Below are 12939 nucleotides of genomic sequence, written 5' to 3' on the forward strand. Positions count from 1 at the left end.
GACCCACCGTCCCTTAGCTTCCTCTTGACGCCCTCACTCTGTTCCGCCTTGCAGTGTTGATCGACTCTGACAGATTTGTGTCACGTGTCTGCTTAAACCTTCTCTTTTCTTCTACGTATGTGTACACACCTTCCGTGCGTCATCGAGTGAATTCTCGGTGGATCTTCGTGGGTGAGCGTGTACGGGCAGGGGAAGGTTGGCGAGCGTGTTGGACCAATTACACAGTGAAAGAGACTCACGAGCAGCATCAGCCCAGGCAAGACCAACGGTTACCACAGAAATGAGAGGCGTGCAGGCGCAGCACACTTCTCTAAAAGGGACTCTCTTCGCTTTCCTTTTCTCATTTGTTTTGTGCTTCCTCATTTCCCATTCAACTCAAAGCGACGATGACGGAATGCGTGTAAGTACGATAACGTGATCGTGCTCTTGGGGGACGGTGGCGGCGCAACGCTGTGGTTGGAGACTGCGCATGTGTCCCTGTCTGACGTCTGTTCACAGTGCTGTGCAGACACAGGTCGGCCACCTGCAGCGACGTACAACTGAGCCTCAGGCCTGTGGTAGTGCGCCCAGTGTCGCCTTCCTTACCGTTGTACAGCACCGGTATTTGTTGTGCGGACTCCTCACCACCTCTCACCCGTGTCGTGCAGCTAGGCGTGCTGACTGTGAGGACAGTGCAGTGCAGTGCAGCTAGGCGTGTGCAAGCATGTGCGCATCAGTACCGGATCGCGGTTGCTCAGGTGGCACGCTGCTGGAGAGTAGCAACTGTCTTGCTGCTCGAGGTAGCGATAAACCATGACCAGAGCCACACGCAACACCTGCACTGCTGCACGCGCGGCTTGGCGCCAGCACGAAGAGAGGGGAGGAGTGGGCGGAGAACTGTAGCCGAGTGGTTCCGTAGATTGCGGAGAGATGACACGGCACGTGTACCAGTGGACACCGCGCACCTTCCCAGTATTGCGTGTGAAACACTACTAGCTGGTGTGAATTGTCCTTGGTGATCCTCTCACGCTCTGCGCCGCTTGCCGAGTGTACCCCTCTCCCTCCACGGAGTCATCGCCTGCATGTTTGTGAGCAATGTGTAGCGGCACTTCCCTACTCTTGTCATCTTTCTCTGTCTCTCTCTCTCTGCCTCGTTCTCTCTTTTTTTTCCTTTTCCCATCGGTTATCTTTCTGTGCCCATGAACGAAAACAACAACAACTGTCCTCGCATCTTCTGCGTGCTGACTCCCCTACACGTCTACTAACCGTGTCACAACACTGCGCATACCTCCGGCAAACAAACAACACCTGCGCCAACACTACAACCGATAGCTAAGGCTATTCCAAGTCTTACAATATGCCGTCTATCACCATCGCCAAGCGCGAGTACGAGGAGCACCTCGTCGACTGCCTGACCAAGTACAGCTGCGTGCTGTTCGTGGGCATGGACAACGTCCGCTCGCAGCAGGTGCACGATGTGCGCCGTGCGCTGCGCGGCAAGGCCGAGTTCGTGATGGGCAAGAAGACACTGCAGGCAAAGATCGTGGAGAAGCACGCGCAAGCCAAGAACGCGAGCCCTGGCGCGAAGCACTTCAGCGAGCAGTGTGAGGAGCACAACCTGCTGAGCGGCAACACCGGTCTGATCTTCACAAACGACAATGTCCAGGAGATCAAAGCGGTGCTTGACTCGCACCGTGTGAAGGCCCCCGCGCGTGTCGGCGCGATTGCCCCGTGTGACGTGGTTGTGCCTGCTGGCAGCACCGGCATGGAGCCGACCCAGACGTCTTTCTTCCAGGCGCTGAACATTGCGACGAAAATCGCCAAGGGTATGGTGGAGATCGTGACCGAGAAGAAGGTGCTGAGCACCGGCGACAAAGTCGACAACTCGACGGCGACGCTGCTGCAGAAGCTGAACATCAGCCCGTTCTACTACCAGGTGGATGTGCTGTCCGTGTGGGACCGCGGTGTGCTTTTCACCCGCGAGGACCTGGGGATGACGGAGGACATCGTGGAGAAGATGCTGATGGAAGGCCTGAGCAATGTGGCGGCGATCTCGCTGGGCGCTGGCATCCCGACGTCTGCGACGATCGGCCCGATGCTGGTGGACGCCTTCAAGAGCCTGCTGGCTGTGTCCGTGGCAACCTCGTACGTGTTCGAGGAGCACCACGGCAAGGAGCTGCGCGAGGCCGCGCTCAGTGGCTCGCTGGTTGGCGCTGGCTCGGCTGCTGCGGAGTCCGCCGCTGCCGCGCCGGCCGCCTCCAGCGCCGCTGCCAAGGTGGAGTCGGAGGAGAGCGAGGAGGACGACTTCGGCATGGGCGCTCTCTTCTAAGTGGCCCATCATTTTCTTTTCATCACTGTGGAGTGGTGCCATGTTTTGCGGGGTGATCAGCGGCAAACGTCGGGACGCCTTTTTGGCCTATATCGCTTGGATGGACTCCCTCTCATTTGTTTGTGCTTTTTTGCTTTGTTTGCCCTGCGAGCTGCGGCGCATTTTCAGTTCTCATTTTTGACCTCACAAGAAAAGGATAAACACCGACAACGACAGCGCACTGCCCTCATTGAGGAAAGGGCAAACCGTCTGGCCGAGGTGCTGAGCATATGGCGCAGCTGCTGGCCCTTGTGTGTACCTGGGTGCGGGCCACGCGCCCCACCAGATGACGGTGCAGGATGTCGGGGGATAGGTGTGAGGCGCTAGTTTGCCAAACTCCTTGGTCCTGCTTCTCGCTCCCTCGCCTGTCCCACACTCATGCGACTGCTAATGGAAAGCGCCTGCCGCACCCACCGCCTCTTCCCCACGCCCACCCTCCACACACACGCACGCACACACGCGAGAACGCATTATGCTCCAGGTGCCCACTCAGTACGCGGCAGCGCTCTAGTGTTTCTCCGAGCGCACTCTCTGTTTCTCTCCTTTGTGCTACCATGAGGTGGGCGTGACAGAGCAGTCATGATGAGACTGGACAAGGGAGGAGGAGCGTGTGGGCTAACAGACATCAGGCGCGTATGTGTGCACTTGCGCGTTCTTTCTCGAGGCCGGTGCTGAGGCTGCAACGCCGTGGGGCATTTCCCTACCGCCTGCAGCTCCTCAAATGGGGTACCCGTCGCTTTTTTCTCTCCACGTCATCCTTTTCTTGTTTTGTGTGCCTCCCCCCCATCGTGATGGATGGTACGCCTGTTTTTTGCTCGCAGTGGTGATTTTCACGCAACGCTCCTGCGCGCTTGTGCGCTCCATCGTGCTCTCTCCCTTTGCCTTGATGGCGCGGTCTTGAAGGGGGTCTATTTCCATGAAGATCATCGTGTCGCTGCTACTGTACTCAGCTCACTACGTGTGCCGTCTTGCAGCACCGCTTCCTCCCTTCATCTGAGGTGCGGCTATTCGCCCTGTGGGACGTAGAAACACCCGTCGCGCAAACCCCTAGCCACCATACAAACACTGCCCCCCCCTTCCCCACTCCGGTCAGAAGAGGCACCACTCACACCCACACCTCGTTTGGCGCAGATCGATTCCTGTGGTGACTTATTACGAGGGTGACCAGCCAGTCAACGACACTCTCGAATTTACCAATTTGTTAGACCTCCATTTTTTGTACGCACTTTTGTAGGGCAGCTTGGCATCACGCATGTCTCGGGTGCTTACAGTGCTGCTAACGTACGATGACCCGGAGTGCGGCGGTGCTGCGGATGCATTAGTGGAGCACCTCGAGCGTGATGCCTCAGTCGTGGAGCACTGCCAGCTCTCTGTGAAGCCGATTCCGGTGCTGCAGAACGGCTCTCACAGAGACGCCCTCTACGGCTCGCTGCAAGACTTGTTTCAGATGAAACCGCAGGATATCTACGCCATCACGTTTCTCAAGGGGTGCCAGTCGGAGGAGTACCGCAAGGTCAACGAGCTGTGCAACAGCGTGCGGCCAAATCCCGTGCAGTGCCAAGTATTGACGCACTTGGCGAATTACAACGATGTCGGGCTCATCATTCGTAATTTGGTGCGTCTGGTGCTGGATGAGATGACGAAGGAAAAGGCCAGCCGCGGCAGCGCCGAGCCATCCAAGTAGGCGGAGTACGTACGAATGGCGAAGAAGGAGGAGGTGTGTGTGTGTGTGTGTGTAAGAGAGGGGCGTTGTGAAATAATCTCAGGTGCTACACACAGAGGGTGATGCTCCCATGCCCTTCCCCTCTCCTTGCTACTGCTTCTTCCCAACTCCCTCAGAGTTGTGGGCAGTGCCACTCTTTCTGCTGCTAGTTCTTTAGCACCTCAGCCTGCGAGCACCACTGCCGGGTATGATCCTTCTGTCTCACTCCCTCGCGCAGGCACTGCGAGCAGTGCTGTATACGCCCCCCACGGCAATGCATGAGGTGCTGCTGCGAGTCGACGAAATAACTTGTGTTACACTTGAGTATTGGAGTACGGCGAAGGAGAACGATATCGGTGCATCGGCACATGTAGCGGCTCTGAGCTATACATTCCTCTGCCCCCCATTTCACCCACAACCCTCCTTGTGCTCTGTCATCCTTTGCCTTGCCGTATGTACGTGGGTGTGCGGTGACGTGCACACTGCAGCGGCTCGTGCGGACAAGGCCCCTTCTTAGGAGCAAAGGAAGGACGATCCTGTGGGTTGTGATGACCGGATTGCTGGAGACGGTCGCTACTGGGCGCGGGAAAAGGAAGGCATACAGCAGCAGGCAAGGAAAAAAAAGAACCAAAACCGCCGACGACGAAACTCCCCCCCCCCCACACACACACACACAGAGGGCGAGAGACACCCAAAGGCGGAAAGAGAAAAAGGGAATCGCCACACAGCGAAAAGAAATTCATGCATTTACTCACGAAAACACCAGAGGTCGCTCTCCCACCCCTGCCCGCCCCCACGCCTGCGCTGGACGGAAGGTTCGCTCGCGGATTGCTTTGTCTCCTGCATGGGCTCCCTCTCTCGCTGAGAGACGAGAGAGTCGCCCAAAGCGGCACTTGAAAAACACCAAGTTCTGCTATGTCGAGCGCCTCTCTATGGATCTGGGGAGCAGATTCTCTTGAGGGGACTTGTGTTGTATTACACCAGCCAGTCTTGCCAGCAAAAATCGGTAGAGACGCTCCGTAGCACCGCTGCTGTGTCCCTACTTTTTTTTTTTTGCCTTCCTTTGGCTGTATGGGTGGACGTCTGTGTAGGCGTGTCGCCTGAGCGGCGACTCCTGCCACCGCAAGAATTTCACTGTGCGTCTTTCTCTGTTTTTGGAGGCCTTCTCTTCTCACTTTCTCTCTCGCGACCTCTTCTCCGCTATCCGCGCTGTTTGGATTGCTCTGCCCTTCCCCTCCCCTTCGTGCGAGCGCACGTGGGCGAAACGAGGGTCGCACCAGAGACAGCCACACACACACACACGCACACGACAACGCGTGCGAAAAGATACGGTGTGCCACTGTAGGCGCCTCTATCCAGCCCTCACTCGCAGTAGAAGATGGAGGAGTGGATCAAGGCTTCCCTGAAGGACAAGTACATCAGCAAGGTGGATGCGTCGAGCGTTCAGTCCGGGGTCTTTTGCGAAGTGTTCACCTCCCCATGGTATGATGACGGAGTGGTCTTCGACTGGACCGCGCTGCATCAGAGACTGACGCAACCGACGGCAGCCCTGTCATACATGACCAAGGCCGTCACCGCACTTCGGCGCTTCGGTGCAGAGCAGCTGATGGCCGCGTCTGGCGGGGGAGACAATAAGTGTTTCTCGACTGTCGTGGAGCTGAAAAGCCCGTGGACACTTCAACCGCTCACCGATCAGGCGCAGCGCCTCAGTGTTTTCGACGTCCTCTTAAGTACCACGTCCTCCACGCTAACACCGGTGCCACCGACGTCTACCAGCCACTCTCCCGCCCCATCCTCGAGCAACGTTCGTCAGTTGTACACATTTCTGCGTGGTCCGCCAGGGCAGCGCTCAGTGAGGGACGACATAATGCGTGTGCTCTCGAGTGTCGAGGAGCAGTTCCGTAAGAGCGGTGTGCACGTCGTGTTATTCTTGAGCTCGTTTGTGTTGTTTGGAAGCGACTTTACAGACATGCTTCACGGCACGGCTGCGGTATTTCGGGCCCTGACCGAGGCGGGCTTCTCCATCGACGACCACGGCTCCTGCTTCACCCCTCGCATCGTGAAGCCGTTGTGCGTGTATGGTGAGGATTGGTGGACCACCTCACCACTGCAGTCCGTTCAATCGGAGGAGGAGGTGGCCGCACTTCTCATTGCTCTCTTCTATCAATGGCTACAGGACGCGTACGTATGGAGCTGCACAGCTCCCATCCGACTCTTCCCCGATGACATAGAAACGCGAGCAAACAAGGCGGTGCGCCTATTCGAACGATTCGTGCGTGGGCTTGTGCTACCCCGAGCCCCTGCTACTCGGCTGGACGCGTTACACGCGTCGCTTCCTGAGGAGGGTGGCAAGCTACTCGTGTTGGCTGCTGTCGGATTAGAGAAGAAGCAGACACCGACAGGACTGCAGAGGTGGAGTGTGCTGGAGCTTCGACTTGTTCTCGCCCAGCTCGGTGCCTACGAGCACATCCCTTCCGAGTACCTTGGACACTCAGTGAACAACGCCAGCCGTTAGAGCTGCTGCTTTCGCAGGTCTTTCCCTTTCGTGCAGCATGAACCCATCGATCTCACGTCGGCATCTTCTACTCGGCGGTGCTGCTGTGATGGGTCGCGGCAACTGTGACCTGAAGGACCGTTGTCGTGTGAAGCGCATGGAACTCTGCTGCGTGGTGCGGCAAGCACCGTTGTTGCTGCTGTGAGGTACCTTTTCCGCTTTGAGAAGGACAATGGATGTTTTATCCTGCGGGTTCCGCCCTCCAGAGTTGCCACCACCGCCTGCTTGTGTGGCAACTCTGGAGAATGTCACTTGCGTGTCAATGTGTACATGCGCGTACACACACGTCTCTCCTCTTCGCTCTTGCTCGAGAAGAGACGGGAGAGGAAAAGAGCTGAAATAAAGTCACGAAAAAAAAAAACAAATGAAGTGTTCGTGGAGAGCGTGACAGGTAGTGCGAGAGTCCTGCTCCGCCCTGCGACGTGACCACCTCGCATCCGCTGGGCAAGTATAGCTTAGCGTAGCCGACTTTCCAGCCTCACACGCATTTCCCCTTGTGCGGCTTCCCCCACTGTCCTGTGAATGAGCTCGCGTGGTCATCCTGCTTGCCTGCCCTCGCCACCGGGGACGTATGTACAGGAAGCACAACTGTTGTCCTTCCTTCCGTCCCACTTGACCTCGATCTGACACGTCGCTCAAGGCACCTCTTTTTTCAACCGTGGTCACTTGCGCCAGACGCACAGGCACCGCTTATCCGCCCGGTCGCGTAGCAGCTCGACCCCTTTCGTATTTGTGTGGCGTTTTTTTGGGGGTGCCTTTTTTTCTGCTCTTCTCTGAGACCCGGCGCCTGCTCTACACTACACACTCATGTGGTGCGTGGGAAAGGCAGCAACGTGTCGTTGAAGAAGCCATGCAGGTCTGTGTTGTGAGTGTGATGGACCCGCAGAGAGGTGGGGTACATCGAGTCATTCTACTCACCCACTCAGAGAGAGAGAGAGAGATGCAAGTGCATCCTCATAGCAGCACGGGTGTCTCTTGGAGACCCCCTGTGGTGGGTGTGGCACTGTTAAATCGTATAGACAACTGGTTCACCCTCCCCCCCCCCCTCTCTCTTTCTCTCTCGCTCGCGTTACTCCCGCCGGCTCACCCAAAATGCACGAAAGAGCTGCAATGACATTCGTTTTTCCTAGCGCCACTGCGCAGGCCACCATTGGCTGACTACTGTCGTGAGGGGGGACCACGGGCACGGAAGCTCGATCTTGTTCCCCTACCACGGTAGAGTTTGTGTTCATGACGCGCTTTGGCAGGCCCACCATTCTCCTCGGACACGTCCACGCCAGCACCGGAAACAACGTGACTCCGCACCGCCTTGTGCGCGGATGGATCGCTGATCATGCAGTTTGACTTGTCCACCCAGCTCCACCGCGGCGGTTACTGCAGCAGCAGCACTGGACTTGCCGCCTGGAGGAGGTAGGGGGAGCGAGGACAGGACAGTTTAAGTCTCTACCAGGGTTGGTGAGCTCCTCTTTAGCCCTCCCCTCACTCGCGACCTTCCCGGTGACGGCGCTGTTGCCGTTCTCAGCTCGACACCAGAAGGTGAGCTGCATTTCCTTTTGGCCCCTGCTCTGGTGTTCAGTTCTGTCCCATCGCTATCGACTGCGGTGACACCGTCAAGAGGCAGCTCACATCACGGTGAAGGCTTTGGGGATGAGGTGGACGGCGAGGGGTGGAGGGTGCCGCATGCCGAGGGCGTTGTTTACGAGCTGCTCGATGTAGCTTCGCACGAGTTTGATGTGAAGCGGCAGCATCGCTTTCTCGCTGCGACGTTCTTCGCTGGCGAAGCAATACACCTTCGCAGCCGTGCCTGCAATGCCACTGTGAGCGTTGTGCGTCAGCTGCGCGTGCTGCGTGCCTTGTGCCTCGCGAGAGGCGCCGCACCGCCACACTCCTCTCACCACAGAGCAGGTATACTCGCTGCTAATGGATAACAGGGAGCAACCGGCACGGCATCTGAGGAGCATCGAAGGGCATACTTTTATGGTGTGGCTGACATAACTGGGATACTACCAGGCGGTGCTGGGCGTGGTGCAGGCGATGCACATGAAGTCGGTGCGAGTGCTCTTCCGCGGTGCAGTCAGCTGTATCTGGTGCCACGCAGACGCCGTTGTCCGACGGCGCATTGCATTGCGAAATGGCGCAGGTGCTTAACGACTAACCAGATGCGAGCTACGCTGAGTCAGCCGCGACAGCCTAGTGCTGAGATGCCGCGTACTGGCTTTTCGTACCTGCACCATCGCTGCGCTAACATTCCTTTCGGAGTCTGACAGCGGCGTTAAGGAGTCGTCTATTGGTTACCTGCCGGTCGTGCAGCCGCAGGCCGCGCACAAGCAGCAGAAACGAGCTGTGCGGTGCGTTGCTGGCGCGTGCGCGAATACATTGGGCTGGGTGGTGCCACGCATGTCGTTTGGCATCCCTCGTCATGGTGGTGGAGTCGGCAGTGGTGGAACGAGACGCCGCCCTCGTTGAGCAAATCATGCGCGTTCCAGGCAGCGCCACGGTGCAGTCAGTCGGCATCGCATGTGCTGGCCATCCTCCAGCGATTCTGACGGAGACAAAGTGGTCATGAGATGCTTAAATGCGGCCGGCGCTCCCAGTGATTGTCGCCACTTCGCCCCTCCACACATACACACACACAGCGGAAAGAAAAGAGGTGAAGAGGTTCATATACAAGAGCTGCGCCCAGCAGGGTGTTAGGGCCGTGTGATAGAGCGGAGTACGTGGCGTACGCCCAGTTTTCCCCTCTTCTTGGCAATTGATGCGGGTGATGCGGCAAGAGGGATGTGGCTGAACCGCAGCGAAAGAGTACATAAAATGCTTCGCGTCTCCTCAGCCGTTCTACTGAGTCTCCTCCTCCTTTCCTCCCCTCCCTCCCCCCTCTGATCCCTCTTCCCTTTTTTCTTCGTGTCTCCTCTTCACCCCCTCCTCTACCCCTCTCTCTTGTACGCATGCGTGCATCTTCGTGTGTGGCTACCTGGACGATTTGGGCTTTCTTGCCTCTTCAACGGCAACTTCATTCGCTCATGGGCGCTCACTTTCACACACGTACACCCCTGACGCCGCTTCTGGGTGCTAGAGGATAAACAGCTCCCCCCTCCTTCGCCGACGTGTGTGTGTACCCTGCATCGCCTATGCCTAGCAGCAGGTGACGGAGATAGAGAGTAGCTCAGTGGCCCGCAACACTGCCAAAGCGCATCACGATCACCCCACACCAGCGGCGCTCTTAGACACATACACGCACACCCGCACGGCGCCTCTCTTTTCTGCCCACGAACACTGGCGCTTGTGAAGGGTGGCGGACAAAGTCGTCTCTCTCTCTCTCTCACTTGTGCCCTGAACTGCCCTTCTTGGGTGCCAGTCTCGAGCCTCTCCATTTCTTTTCGTTGCTGTTGTCGTCGTTTCTTTTCTTTTCTTTTTTTTTCCGCTCTGCTCTTATCTCTACTTCGCTCGCACGTTCTCCCGTCGCCCCTCTCTCGAGTCCATGGCGCAGATTACGAATATGTCGATCACCGATAATCCGCACCTGCGGCCGATCGAGATTATGGAGGTGGTTCTCACTCATTGTGCCCCTGTGCTGTGGCGACACGACAAGGCGAGGCTGGAAAATGCCCCGGAGTGGGCGGCGAAGCTGCACGCTTTGCTCAACAGCAAGGTGAAGGGAGTCGATGACAGCAGCTGCCGGCCGCTGGAGCTGAGCGCGAGTCAACGGCCGGTGATGCCGCAGAAGAGTCAGGATGGCTTCCTCACTGCCTCGGTGGATGTGACTGCGTGCCAGGCAAGCGCAAAGGTAATCCAGCCGCCACAGGCCACACCCATTCCGCCGCCACCGTTATCGCAGCAGGGCCCTCAAATCCCTCCTCCTCCTCCCAAGCATGCCACAGCCGGTGCAGCTCTCCCCCACACGATCCCGGTAGTGCAGTGCAGCAGTGTCTCCGTTGACGTGACACACCACGCGACGTGCTCAAATGCGAACACCTTTAGCCGAAGCAGCACATGCAGCAGCACGAGCCGACAGCACTATCCCGAGGTCGGTGCAGGCAACAACCGCGTATGCAACTCCCACCCTGGGCCACCACCGTCTGTCGCACCCGGCGCATCGTTCTCGCCCTGCCACAACACCAAGGAGTACTTTGAGGAGTGTGGCTTGCCACTGACAAGCGCGACAACGCACCATGGCAAGGTGACTGTGGTAAGCGAGAACGACTTGCTACTGAGCGAGCGCAGCAACACGCCTGAGCTCCCCTCCGTGCCCCTGCAGGTGAAGCGTTTGTCAGGCGGCATCACTAATGAGCTCTTCCACGTCTACGACGAAGACCACCCATCCACGTCGGTGGTGGTGCGCGTCTTTGGCAAGGAGACGGATCGCGTCATCTCACGCGAGAGCGAGCTCTTCTACCAGTCTCTCTTCATCCCCACCTATATCTGCGGCAGTAACTTCCTCGTGTACGATTTCTTGGATGGATACTACACGTTGCCGTACCAGGAAATGGCGGCGGAGGCGACACCAATCGCACGCGCCATCGCGGTATTCCAGGTGCGGGCCACACGCGCCGCCCTGCGCGACCACGCTCCTCCTCTGCTGCGAGACTCACAGAACAAGGACTATTGGAAGGACGTAAACGACCAACTGCTCGCAGAGGAGGGGAGCACGACGAGTAGCCGCAGTACCCACAGGGGTGAGTCCCGCTTTGACCGCGAGTCGAACTACTTGATAGGCTCGCTGACGAAGTGGGCGGACCTAGTGCTGTCGAAAGAGATCGTCGACAAGGTGCACGAGGACAGGCGGGGGAGCTTTCTCGCAACGGCACGCAGTCTGCAGTCGGCCTGCGCGTGGATAGTATCGATGCTGAAGCGCCAGGAGACCTTCTTGCCGGAGGGCGTCTGCCACAACGATCTGCTGAGCGCCAACGTGATGATCCACAAGGTGCGCAAGGACGTGCGGGTGATAGATTTTGATTACACAAAGCGCAACTTCCTGCTGTACGATGTCGCTAATCACTTTAACGAGTACTCTGGCCTCGACTGCGACTACGACACCTACTTCCCGTCGGATGCGCACATGTCCGCCTTCATTGCCGAGTACCGTCGCGCTATGCGTGACGCACTCGAGGCGAGCTGGGCGGAGAACTCCATCCTCACAGCCTCCACAGATGGCGCTTCTCGAGAGCACGAGATCTTCCCCAACGCGCGGGAGCTGTTCTGGAGCGACAGCGAAGAAGCGGAGGTAGAGGTTGTGGCGCGCTGGACCCAACTCGCGAAGCTGCTCACCCTGGCTTCGCACCTGTCGTGGAGTGTGTGGTCGCTGTTGCAGGAGGCCGTGTCTGCCCTGGATGTTGACTTTCTCAACTACGCCCAGGCCCGCTACAACCGCTACCTCGCCGTGCGAGCTGAGTGCTCGGAGAATCTTTGATGCAGCGTTGGGAGTCAGAGAGAGAGAGAGGGTGGAGTGGGAAGGGGGGGGGCACATGCCAAGGAGAAAGAAAAAGGTGGCCGGTGTGGCCCGCTACGCGCCTTCTTGTTGCTGTGCATCTTGGCGCCATTACGGTCACCTCTGTGTCTTGCTGTGTGTATGATTTCACCCTGCAGTGCCCAGCCATGCAGCGGCGCAGTATCAATAGGGCTCCAATGCGTCGGCCTATCCAAAACGAAAACAACCCCAGAACGACAACGGGCGCAGTGGAGCTTGCCTGTTCCCCACCACCAAAGATAAACAACCACGTTGTCATTTTCCGCTGCTGCTGCTGCTGTTTCTTCTCTCTTTTCTTTTTTCTTTCCCTTGGCTACGTAGCTCGTGTAGACGACCACGGCGCTGAACATGACAGAGGTGGCAACGATGGCCGTTACGTTCTATCTACTCAGCCGCTTCGTAGGCTTGCACGTGTTTTCTTTTGTGGTTGTTGTGTGTTGTGGTGGTGGTGGTGGTGGCGTTTGAGGTGCGATTCTCCGTTTGTTTTGTCTCTCTCTTTGGGTGAGCTCGTCATGCCTGCGCGTGCGTGTCCGTCGCTCTGTGTGTGCGCTCACTTTCTCCTTTCCATCTCTGACACATGCCCAGGGGGATCGCACACAGTGCTACCACCGTGCGCTCTTTAATGTTCATGGATTGATAGAAGGATGCGTCGTCAGGTGTGCGTCCGTGCAGCTCCTCCTCTCTCCTATGTGTGTGGTTTAGGTAACTGCGATGAGTCATGGAAGAACGGCGCCTGCTAGTCACGTGTGTCTGCCCTGCTCCCCCCTCTTCCTCTCTTTTCCCCACCTGTTCCCCTTCCTCGTGCTTCCGCTATTACATACTCTCCCGGCTTTGCCACTGCCCCACAACGCCACGGGGAGAGAGAGGTAAGG

The 12939-nt window shown here is 57.7% G+C and overlaps 4 protein-coding genes across 4 annotated transcripts; all 4 read left to right on the top strand.

The window, feature by feature from the left end:
• Positions 1–1336: 1336 nt before the first annotated feature.
• Positions 1337–2308, top strand: LPMP_271410 (60S ribosomal protein L10/acidic, putative; the record flags this gene model as incomplete). The annotated part of the gene is made up of 1 exon (XM_010701926.1): positions 1337–2308. The coding sequence occupies one exon, from the start codon at positions 1337–1339 to the stop codon at positions 2306–2308; it is 972 nt and encodes a 323-aa protein (XP_010700228.1).
• Positions 2309–3599: 1291 nt separating this feature from the next.
• Positions 3600–4031, top strand: LPMP_271420 (hypothetical protein; the record flags this gene model as incomplete). The annotated part of the gene is made up of 1 exon (XM_010701927.1): positions 3600–4031. One exon carries the CDS (start codon positions 3600–3602, stop codon positions 4029–4031), a length of 432 nt encoding a protein of 143 aa, XP_010700229.1.
• Positions 4032–5427: 1396 nt separating this feature from the next.
• On the top strand, positions 5428–6564 carry LPMP_271430 (hypothetical protein; the record flags this gene model as incomplete). The annotated part of the gene is made up of 1 exon (XM_010701928.1): positions 5428–6564. One exon carries the CDS (start codon positions 5428–5430, stop codon positions 6562–6564), a length of 1137 nt encoding a protein of 378 aa, XP_010700230.1.
• Positions 6565–10081: 3517 nt separating this feature from the next.
• LPMP_271440 (choline kinase, putative) lies at positions 10082–12010 on the top strand (the record flags this gene model as incomplete). Its single annotated transcript, XM_010701929.1, has 1 exon — positions 10082–12010. One exon carries the CDS (start codon positions 10082–10084, stop codon positions 12008–12010), a length of 1929 nt encoding a protein of 642 aa, XP_010700231.1.
• Between the last annotated feature and the right edge of the window lie 929 nt (positions 12011–12939).

This window comes from Leishmania panamensis (genome assembly GCF_000755165.1).
Source record: "Leishmania panamensis strain MHOM/PA/94/PSC-1 chromosome 27 sequence".
NCBI classification, from domain to species: domain Eukaryota; phylum Euglenozoa; class Kinetoplastea; order Trypanosomatida; family Trypanosomatidae; genus Leishmania; species Leishmania panamensis.